This window comes from Carassius carassius, chromosome 31 (assembly GCF_963082965.1).
Source record: "Carassius carassius chromosome 31, fCarCar2.1, whole genome shotgun sequence".
Taxonomy (NCBI): domain Eukaryota; kingdom Metazoa; phylum Chordata; class Actinopteri; order Cypriniformes; family Cyprinidae; genus Carassius; species Carassius carassius.
The window spans coordinates 3,655,299-3,667,140 of record NC_081785.1 but is presented as its reverse complement, the minus strand read 5'-3'; the positions used below and the strand labels follow the sequence as shown (position 1 = coordinate 3,667,140).

General features: G+C 36.0%; 1 protein-coding gene and 2 long non-coding RNA genes across 3 annotated transcripts; all 3 read left to right on the top strand.

Moving 5' to 3' along the window:
• The first annotated feature begins 447 nt into the window (after nucleotides 1-447).
• Nucleotides 448-1,003, top strand: LOC132111356 (uncharacterized). Its single transcript, XR_009424791.1, has 3 exons — nucleotides 448-629; nucleotides 718-872; nucleotides 968-1,003. It is a non-coding gene; the product is annotated as an uncharacterized LOC132111356 (long non-coding RNA).
• A 2,035-nt stretch (nucleotides 1,004-3,038) lies between these two features.
• LOC132111354 (protein TALPID3-like) lies at nucleotides 3,039-4,892 on the top strand. The gene is made up of 2 exons (XM_059518578.1): nucleotides 3,039-3,181; nucleotides 4,532-4,892. The coding sequence occupies exons 1-2, from the start codon at nucleotides 3,039-3,041 to the stop codon at nucleotides 4,845-4,847; spliced, it is 459 nt and encodes a 152-aa protein (XP_059374561.1). The 3' UTR covers nucleotides 4,848-4,892.
• Nucleotides 4,893-5,420: 528 nt separating this feature from the next.
• LOC132111357 (uncharacterized) lies at nucleotides 5,421-10,893 on the top strand. Its single transcript, XR_009424792.1, has 3 exons — nucleotides 5,421-5,494; nucleotides 9,534-9,609; nucleotides 10,442-10,893. It is a non-coding gene; the product is annotated as an uncharacterized LOC132111357 (long non-coding RNA).
• The last annotated feature ends 949 nt before the right edge of the window (nucleotides 10,894-11,842 follow it).

The window sequence follows — 11,842 nt, the reverse complement described above, 5'->3', positions numbered from 1 at the left end:
TAATGTGAAAATGATTAGACAGCAACAGTTAATGTTAGTCAGTTCATTTAGATCAATTTGTATGCCCTTATCATTTTTATTTAGCTTAAAATAAGTTTTATTTCAATTATTTTTATTTTTGTTTTACTATAACAACGCTGATGTGAAGCAAGTACTGGTCAGTTGATTTTGTTATATGCTATAGCTTTATTTCAACAACTTTTATTTATTTATTAACAATAACAGCATTTTTTGCTAGGATTGGTCAGTAATGTTTTTAAGGTAGATCTAAGGAAAGTGTCCATTCCATTTGTCTTTTTGCTGTCCTTAAATTGCATCAGCCCGCTCTTTCAATAGCATAAAAAAACGCTTTAGCTGAGCGTTTTTTTATGTACTTTTTACAGTAACCTTGTTAACAAAAGATGGCAAACCATCATGTCCCACGTACACCAGCTAATTCTCCTCTCTGTGTGTTTGTGTGGCAGTGGAGGCCGCAGGGTTTAGTGGGCTTCAGGTGTGTGGACACAGGGGTACCAGTGGACTCTGAGCTCATAAGACAGTGTGTAATTGAAGTGCTGGCTGAAACCGCTGCAGTAATGCTGGGACAGAGAGAGATGCAGATAGCGCCCGATGCCCCTGTCCAAACACAGGTGCTGCCATCTAAACACTCTCATTCATCCATGATGATGATAATACTTTTACTACTCTAAATGTGGTATTATTGTGCCAATATTGCAGCTGGTGTCTACAGTACCAACACCAGCATCCACTCCTGAGCCAGACTCGACAGAGCTGCTGTCAGAAACCCTGATCTTTTCAAGCTTTCTTTCAATCTTTCTTCAGCTTTTTCTTCCAATGAAAACCATCAGGGATCTGCTTTATCAGGTCTGACAGTAATTTTAATGAACATAGCAAATCACTCACCATCCATTTCTAAAAGTGTTTACAGACATCACTCAGCGCTTCAACCATCCTGCATTTGTTTCAGGTCCAGATAGGTTTCCTGTGGGCACACCGGCTACCACCAGTGTTGCCAGATTGGAAATGTCCAAGTATCATATCAGAAGTTCAAATTTATCGTATTTGGAAGAAAATTATCGTACACAAGTCAAAAGAGTTATTTATATTATCTAAACCAACAACATTTTGACATGACCTGCAAATTACCACAATGTCTGTAATGAGCCGATTTTGTGTATGAGTAAAGAAGCCCTATGACTGCAACTACCATCATTTCAATTTTCATAAAATTCTGAAATTATCGTACATTACGGGATTTTTTTCATTATTGATCGTACAGAAGTAAAAATTATCGTACAAATACAACACTGGCTACCACACCAATCCCACCCATAGACAGTAAAAGAAATGGACACTGCGACCCCATTGGAACTCAATTGAGACAAGTGAAGCCCATTTTTAGCGATTTTTAGCACTTCCGTTTCTGACGCACAGACTCAAACTAAGCTTGATGACTTCAGCAACCTGTCTGACAGATGTAAATCTTCTAAGTGGCTGTGCGTGCAAACTGCCATCGTTAATCTAGCAGACATGGCGAGCTTGAGCGGGGAGTTCTTTGGCGTGAGTGAGCAGGAGTAAGTATTCTGATTAATTATTTTGTATAGTATTTTAAAATGTAACGCCAGTACGCCATATTACAGTTTTTCTCGATTGGTTTGGCTCATTTCTTGAAACCGAGATGACATTCTCAAAATAACATGGACAAATCTCCAAACCACCTTGCAATTGTTCACAACAGAATGTCATTTTTCATTGGTTTTATCAAATTGCAAATGCTTTAGTACATGTCTCAAGTGACTCTGTGCTTTTTTTCAAATGATTATGTACAAGTAGCTACAGTTAGCACAATGAGCCCACATTTAGCACATTTTCCAAATAAATAGATCTTGCTGATCTAAAGTGATTAGTTGATTTTTCAGTGAAATGGTTACTCTCTCCAAAACATATCAGCATGGTTTCATTGTGTAAGTCATCATATGCACAATTGTCTGTTCAACTGTCAAAATTAGTCAAAGATATAATACCATGAAAGAATTTCTTGGAACATTTGATAAATTTATGACAGTACTTGACAATCAATCAGTATGTTCTCTAATGTTAACATTTCTTTGTACGAATAAAAATGTTTACAGTTTCCTTGAGTATGAGTGGTTTATTGGAGGCTGATTTTACTGTAAAATCTTTTAGTTTTATTCATAGTGGTATTCTGTTGCTAGACCTGTGCCTCAGTGACAAAACGTCTAAGCATTTTGACTTGCAGTGCTTAAACAATGCCAAAGGTATAATGCATTTTGGGGGCATTGACTATTTATATGAGAAGGATATTTAGTTTTGACACATGGATAAACTGTTTTGGGAGAGATATGAGCTTTTGCAGGGGATCCATGGTGTCGTGCTAAACCATCCAGTTTATTTTGACAAAAGCACTAAATGAATGCACATGTGCCAAGGCAATTGAGAAGGATCTGTGCTATTTTGACTGTACTGACCTTTTATATGGGAAAGGAATCTGCTTTTGAAGCATGGAAGAAGAGTTTGGGGAAAGATATTTGATTTTGCTAGTGAGCTATAATGTTGAGCAGAACTGTAAGACTGTTTGGCCAAATGACCTTATGGTTTTGAGAATGTCATCTCGGTTTCAAGAAATGAGCCAAACCAATCGAGAAAAACTGTAAGTTAATTGCCTGTGAGCTTCTCCTCCTGTCTGTACGGTAATTTCTCTGCTGTGCGACAGAGAGTCGAGTGGTTATGACGCAATCGTTAGCCTTTTTTTACAAAAACTGTTTTTACGGGGCCATAATGTAACATAGAAGGTAATGGAGCCCTTTATACATTGTCGTGTATCTTTAGAAATAAATAATGGACAAATGGAGTCTTTAAACGCCTCAGATGTAAAGTTATTCGCTGTCAAAGTGACGCCAAAATGAATGCAAAGTCAATGGGATGCTAACGCAAGTGAAGTTCTGCTACAAGATGGCAGCTCGCGGCCGACTTCAACTTCCGGTCGACTTCCTTGCCGCCTGATCCCACCTCACACCATGGTGGCCACACCCTCACCTCCTCCAGCCAATCAGAGCCCAGATTCAGCCAGCCTGCAGAACCGCCCATGGGGAGGACCAGAGCTCCCCCTGGAGGAGGAAGAACCGCACAGCGAGAGGCAGAAACAGCCTTCAGCGTCAGTGTATGTCTAAATATTGTTGTTTCATTCTGCTTTATTCTTGCATTAAAAATATTCAGGCAAGGTAAATAACACATGCACTATTCATTTTATTTGTGTAGAAAAGCAAGGGCTGGTATTAAAAGCTATCATTCAAACATTGGTATAATTATGTTTGAGCTGTCAGTAGAGAAAGTGTTTATTTTTTTACTTACTTTCTGCTAGTAGTAGAAAATAGTTAGTATTTGTATCTCTAAATATATAGTAGTTCTAGTAATGACATTTGTGATGATGTGATATATAGGCCCACAGTGCCACCTGCTGTTAACAACAGTAAATATATGGAAGAAATGACCACTATAAACACATACAGTATATACTATTTCATTTGATTTTATGTTTATTATTATTATTATTATCATTATTATAAAATCACTCACCAGCACTCAAACCACCTGTCTTCAAACCATAAGTAAGTGCTTTATTTAGAATAAAATATATATGGAACTTTGAACTTAAATGGTCTTTAATTTAAAATAATCTATTTTATTGCGATTAAAAGCTGTATTCCTACTTTTATTTTATTTTATTTTATTCCTACTTTTGTATATGTTTTCCTGTAGCTCAAGTGGTAGAGCATAGTGTTATCAAACGCAAGGTTGGGGGTTTGATTCCCCGGGAACACATGATAGGTAAAAATTGATAGCCTGAATGCATTGTGAGTAACTTAAAGCATCTGCTAAGTTCATTAAAAATATATATATATAAATCAAATATGGAAACGGGACCTTCATATTACCTGATTGTATAAAAAAAAAAATTCTTATATAGCTTTATATATACATATATATATATATATATATATATATATATATATATATATATATATATATATATTTATTTATTTATTATTATTTTTTTTTTTATAAAATCAGGTAATATGAAGGTCCCGTTTCCATAATTGACCTGCTTTGGGTTCAGCAAGGCTCAACACAGACTTTATTTATTTATTTATTTTATACCCATATCTTGTGTCTTTTGTCTGATGTGTTAATTCAATACCATTCACATTTTAAAATAAATTGACGAACATTAAAATTATTTTTGTGCCTTACATTACTGACCCATATTGATTAGTAGGAAGCAGTTGTAATTTAGTATTTCATGACTGTTTTCTATCCTTTCTCTGAATCTAAGAAGTAAAAGCTGTTGCTGCTACTTCACCTTTAAGACTTTTACATGTAAATGACTGTTTTCTTTTTACGTGGTCAATGGTTAGTAATGTTTTGCTTCTGTGTCAGTGTATACATGCAGGAACATGTGCCTTTGCTAAGCGTTTCACTCACTAACGTTCTCCTTTTCTCACACACACAGTGTGACGTCAGTAGCCCAAGAGGGCGATGAGGAAAAATCAGTCATCCATTCATTTCCACCTCTCCCCTCCAAACCCAAGACTTCCTCACCTCCTCTTCCTCCTGTGAGCCAGGAACCTCCTCCTGCCGCCCCCCTCGAATCCTTCTCTTCCTCGCACTCCTCAGAAGAGAGCAGCTCTAGTTCTAGTGTGACAGTCACGGAGACACAGATGCCAGCCAGACACATCTCAGAGGGAGAGCTGCTGCTCACTAACAGCCAGATGGAGGCAGTCAGAGGTACACGATTGGTCCAACACACACTCACACAGCCAGACTGATCCAAAACCACACTGGCTGCAGAAGCAGCTGCCATCTAAGGGCAAAATGGACATTTATAAATGAATGGGCAGTATCTCACAAACCCATAAGCCTGAATGTATTAACAGTATATCATTTTTGGATTTTATATCTTGTTTTTGAAAAATTGATTTCTGAAGGATCATGTGACACTGAAAACTATATATTTAAATAGAAAACAGTTTTTTTTAAATTTTAATAGTACTTTACAATATTGCTATTTCTACTGTATTTTTGATCAAATCAGAATCAGAAAGAGCTTCATTGCCAAGGAATTCGACTTGGTATAATAAATAAAAATCAACAGTATGGTTTTGATAAGTTATTTACAGATGTACAGTCCTGAGATGTGTTAGGCATTGTTCAGCCTTATTGAGTAAGTATATGAGACGTCTTTCAAAAACATAAAAAATCTTTTATTCCAAACTTTCAATCATATATATTTGTTACATTTTCCTTCTATACTTTGTAGTGTGCCTATGATGCCTAAAAAGGTTGCTCTTTTTTATGCATTTTGTTTCTGAAAATACACTTTTTTTTTTCTTCCCCAGTTCTGGAAGAGGAAGGACTCCTTCTGCCTAATGTGATGACCAGCCTGAACAGTTCCCTGCATGGAGTCCAAGATATGGTAAATGTTTGAATGCAAAGAGTCTTAGCAACAGACCCAAACACTTTTCTGTTTCCTCACCATTTATTAAACCAAATGGAATGAAATAATAAGACTGTCGTGGTTAAACATGAACTGACAATTTCAGCTTGGGGTTTCAGATTTTAGCCAAAGGTTAGAGGTCCAATCCCATTGAGAACTGGGGAGACAGCTGATATAACAATCATCTGTGATGATTAGGATTGCGAAAACTGCTAAATCTGATCAGTATATCCATTTCATTTTGGATTGTGGAAGTGTAGAAAAAACCTCATACAGTGATAGAATTCATTATAATTGTTAAACAACACATTGTTTAATAAAATAACACCACAAAAACTTTCTTTTTAAACATAAAGAAAAATTATTGTAATTATTGTTCTTTTTTTAATTATTATTACAACAATTGTATATATTTTTCTCTGAGCATTTCTGCAAACACTAGCTTATGTCTTATGGACAGATTGCTATTTCTGCTCTTATCCAGTAGGTGGTGCTAGAGGCTGCTTTAAAAAAAGCACAGATGATCACGTGATAATTGATCTCTCTTTCTCAGAGATGATGGGAGGAGAGCAGTGGAGAGGTCAGTGAGGGTCAGAGACCAGTGTGATATGTTAAAAGTTTCTACGCATTACAAACACATAAACGTCATTTCACTTTTTTATATTGTTTTTCCTGTCGCCATCAATCTCTCTTTTTGCCCATCAACTCCTGCAGCCATTTGGGTTGCCACGTCCTCTTCCTGTATGGCTTTGGCAGTGTAACTGGCCCTCTGTGGGTCGTCTCTAATGGGGCATGTTTCACATTACCCATGTTATTTGGACACAGGGAATGAAGTTGTTTTTGCTTCAGATTCTGTGTGTGAAAGAGCGAGCTGAGGCTGACACAGGGGAAGGCAGGCGGTCTTGATACTTCATCAGGGAACCAGGCGGAAACGAATCCCATTCCCACTCTGAGCGTCCTCTTACACAGCCTGTGAACAGCGTCCAAACACAACCGCAAAGACGCTGCGCTCGCCCCACTAATTCCCTTCGCAATGTGCATCCTTCTGCTGAAGTTACAAATGAATCTAAAGTAGAGATCGACTCATAATGGTTTTTATTTAATGCTGGAAACTAAGATGAAGAAGCGATATATAGTTATTTTATTTGTGCTCTTAAACGCAATGAATTCCATCAGTAATAAACTATTTCCATTATTATTGATGGAATTTTATGGTTATTTATTAGTTATTTACTTGGTATTGCATTGAAAAGCAAAATGAATAAATAAAATGATTACTACATATCAGTTCGGCATTAATAATAATAGTTATAATAAAAATAATAATAATAATAATAATAATAATAATAATTCATTACATTTATATAGCGCTTTTCTAGGCACTCAAAGCGCTTAAATTGTCAGGGAGTATCTCCTCATCCACCATAATTGTTATTATTAATATTATTAGGGAATATCAGATCATTAACAGTTATTATTATATTTAGTTAAGCAGAAGATAGCAAATCAAGAAGGGGATTATAATCTTATAATTATCATCATCATCATCACATTATAAATATAAAAAAAAAATATTCATAAAATGTATTATCTGATATAAATTAATATTAATACTAAATGTTTATTTTTTTTATTTTATTTTTTTATAATTTCTTAAATATGTATAATCTCTAATATTTATTGCATTATATTTATGGTTACGATTTGCAACCTAAAATGTATTTTAATATTTCTTTTGGGCTATGTCTAACTATCTCTTGCTCAAAATGCTGTACATTTCTCAAAGGTTTATGGGGGGATTCTAGCAAAGAGTAAAATCTTTGTTGAGTTTATTTTGGAGTAAATATTAGTTTCATATCATGTTCAGACTTGAAACGCTGAGTTTTAGATTATGAATAAAACCTGTGTTGGGCTTTTTTGGAGTCAATATTAGTTTCGTATCGTGTTTCAAAAGTGAAATGTCACAGTTTGGACTGTCCAAAACCTCACACTGAAAGAAATTTTATGTAAGTCAGTAAACTTAAGTGTACTCAGAGCTTCTGTCCAAAAGTGTGTGGACGGTACATGTAAGTTATGAGTCCCAGGCAACAGAACGCCTGTGTTGAATCCAAACCTCTTCCTGTGTTGGCCTAAACCAATATTAACTTTAAGCCAAGATTACTCTGCTCACAGTAAAAAGAGCATAAGTATTGCTTAGAGACTAGTGCTGCCAAAGAAAAAACACACACCCCAGCAGCACGGACAAGAGTTCATCCTTGATGAACCAAGAATTGAATGCTATTTTGCTTCCCTCTCAACTGCAATACAGTCCATATAACAGGGAAAAAATCTAAGCTGCTCGAAGCATCATGTTCAACCTGCTGAGACCATTGTTGAATGTGTTAACATGTTACAGGCTATCAAACTGCATCTACACTTCACAAGTGTACTCTGAATTTCTTGAGCTGAGAAAGTCATTGCTTGTCATTGAAAGATTACTATTGACACCACAGACATTTATTATAAAGTGTAGTTGATTGTCTAATGCATTTTTTTTTTAAATCTAAAGTATGCACATCAAGGTTGCATTTATTTAATCAAAATACAGTAAAAAAAAAAAAAAAAGGAATATTGTGAAATATTATTGCAATGCAAAATAATTTTTCTCTCTAAATGTATTTTAAAATGGAATTTATTTAAAAACTGGGATATAGTTTTTCCTGCATTCTTTAATAAATAGAAAGTTCAAAATAACAGCATTTGTTGAGATGGAAACCTTTTTTACAAATTTGAAACTGTTTACTGTCACTTGATTCCTTCCTGTGTAAAAGTATTTTATTTTTTTAACATCTTACTGACCCCAGAAATATATAAATATATAAAATATGTATAATGTATACATAGTATATTGATGAATTGACAGTGACAAAATTCTATAACTATTTATCAAAAATATGTTTTAATAACATATTTGTGACCCTGGACCACAAAACCAGTCTTAAGTCACTGGTGTTTATTTTTAGCAATAGCCAAAAAAAAAAAAAACATTGTATGGGTCAAATAAATTGATTTTCCTTTTGTTCCAAAAATCATTAGGATATTAAGTAAATATCATGTTCCATGAAGATATTTAGTAAATTTCCTACCATAAATATATTAAAACTTAATTTTTAATTAGTAATATGCATTACTAAGAATTAAGAATTCATTTGGACAAAATTCAAAGGCAATTTTGTCAGTATTTTGAATTTTTTGCACCCTCAGATTCAAAAGCTGCGAAATATTCTCAGCTAAATATTGTCTGTATTTTTATAGGTTTGTATGTTTTAGATTTTATTCTATTCATATATGTATGAGATGACTGCTTTAATACAGTCGCTGGTTCTGCCCCTCAAATCTGATTGGCTGAGCAACATTCCAGAATGTTTATATTAATCTAACATTACAGGGACTTTTAACTTTTAGACAGACTGAGACCCAGTAGCGCTCTTCTGCGATTGCTTAAAGGGATAGTTCACCCAAAAGTGAAACTTTTGTCATCATTAAATCTTCCATCAGTCAATGGGAACCAGCAGCTGTTTGGTTACCAACATTTAAAAAAATATCTTCTTTTGTGTTCAACAGAAGAAAGAAACTCATACAGGTTTGGAACAACTTGAGGGTGAGTAAACTATGACAGAATTTCCATTTCTGGGTGAACTTATGAACTTATTTAGACGTTTTAACTTATTAAAGTGGTAGGTGAGTGCCGGTTATCTCTGCAGTATTTAGTGATATCTGCTCAGGCATGACCTTTGTCCCTACTCTTTTCTTAATCGCAAAAACAAAGCGGTCTCTTTAGTAGTGTGTGGAAACTCCTGAGACCCTCATTAACCCAGAATTCTCTGTCTGTAGGTTGCCCATGTGAGGGGATTTACCCCCCTGAATGAGGGAGACTGAAACGATGTTCCTATATAATCTCTCTGCATACAGTGTCCACCCAACGCCCCTCTCCTCCGCTATTGTTCTTGTCTCATCTCCTCTCTTTTTTTTAGTTTAGAGTTCCCAGATGGCACAGGCGGTCCACAGACCTGCACCAATCCTGGCGAGGCAGTACCAAGAAAAAGAGGAACCAGGTACAAGTACATGTACACACACAGTACCTAATGTGTAGAGTCAAGGGTGGTCTGAAAAAAGTTTGTGTGCTCCTAAAAGTCGCAAGATTACCATTTAGAGGATATACACATTTAAAATGTGCAGTCTTTCTCTTTTGGTAAAACAAACCAGAAATATTGATGACTCATCTTGCACTACACATTTTTTATCCAATCAGATGCTCTCTAAAATGAGAGTATTCCTCCTCTGGTGTCATCTGACTTGACTAGTAAATTGCAAATCATGTTTTATGACTCTGAAGTAACTGAAGTGAAAAAATTAAAAAGGAACATGTCCCACCCAAACTTCCTGTTTTAATACGTAAACACTAAAGCAGGGTTCTTCTTTGATCAGGGTTAGAGCTAAACTCTGCAGTGCACTGGCCCTCCAGGGCAAGATTTGAAGAACCCTGCACTAAAGGAAAACGACAACTGCAACTAGTCAAACTGTTTCCCGGGGTCTTTAAACGGGCTGCTAATCCAGGTGCCTGTTAAATGAGTAAAAGTTAATGGTTAAGTGGTGGCTAGGATGTTCTAGGTGGTCACTAGGTATTTGTTGACTGACCCAAAACTCCAATTTAAATTTAGTCTGTGATCTTTTTTTTTTTTTTTTTTTGGTTTTTTTCTAGTTTTTTGTCACAATGCTTTCTGGAAGACTAGCTCAACCCCTGTACATTAAAATTGTGCAATTTGCTTTGCAGCCTTTAGATGGCAGTGTACCTATAGGGCAACCCTGTCTGCATTGTTTTTTGTCCTTGTCAGAGCCTGATTGTCCACTTGTGTCTGATTGTGTATCCTCATGTCTGGGCATGAGGGGTCCAGAGATGCTGGAGTCAGCTTTTTAAACTTCATTCCGGTGTGAAGGGGCACAACAGAAGACAAATATCTTTATGACAGCAGCCGCTGAGATGGCATGTTCATCATTTAGTTTGAAGGCTGGGCTGAACCAGTAGGACAAGCTTGGATAAATGCCTGCATCCCATATGGACTGGTTGAGTGTTTGCATACATACATTTATGCAAAACAAACTGTCATAGTTATGATGCCTCAACCATAAACACATAAACATGTAACTCTAAATGGTTCTAGATGCGAGAAACTTTGACCAACACTATAAGTGAACAGGACCATGACAGATAGATGAGTGTCTGTGTGTGTGCAGAGGCAGGACAGAGCTGCAGATTAGACGTAATGAAATCCATGCTGAGAAAGCGCTCTCTCTCCCCAGTGTTTTTTATTAAGTCTTACATAAGAGAACATTGTGAACTCCAGTGCACGTCCTAAACTATTTACCCCAGTGTGCTGACAAAAAACACACCTCTGTCTCCACAGCTGCCAGTTCCATCTATCTATCTATCTATCTATCTATCTATCTATCTATCTATCTATCTATCTATCTATCTATCTATCTATCTATCTATCTATCTATCTATCTATCTATCTATCTATCTATCTATCTATCTATCTATCTATCTATCGTTCTATCTATTGTTCTATCTATTGTTCTATCATTCTATCTATCTCAATTTTGAATGACAACTAAGGCTTGTGCAACCTACAAACCTCCTGGCTTTTCAGTATAACTTTTCAAGTTTTGGCAAATTTTCCTTTTAGTTCTAATTATAATTAACTAAAATTAATTTTATAATCATGTATGCATGTGTACAATAAGCCCTAATGCTGAGTGACATTCAAGTAAACCTTGAAAATTAGCCTTTTCCTATTTTTTTTTTACTTCTGTGTTCTGCATCCCTCCTTATTCCCTCTGCTATTTCACCCCTTCCTTTATTCTTTTCTCATTTCTGTTCCCCTCTCATCTATTAGTTCCATTTTTCTGCTGTGTCCTATGTATTTGACATATAGTTTGTCCAAGCGCACTGTTTCAGTGCTGCCTGTCGCATGCGATCAGTGTGTGATGAGAGCCAGTGTGCTGACGGGTGAATGGATGTGATTAGTGTTTGAACGTCAGCTCGTTCTGTGTCATTATATTCGCTCCGAGGGTTTTCCCTTTCTTTCTCAGTGTGTAATTTGATGCATCAGTGAAACAACAGAAAGACCGGAGGTGCACCTGTGTTTGAGTGCCTGCAGTTAGTTTGCAAATTGCCTGGACATTGCGTATGTCCACATGCATCCATTTGAGAGCCCTTGTTTGGTGTGCATTTAAAGGTGTAGTTCACTTTTAAATAAAAATTTATTTATTCACTCACCCTCAAGT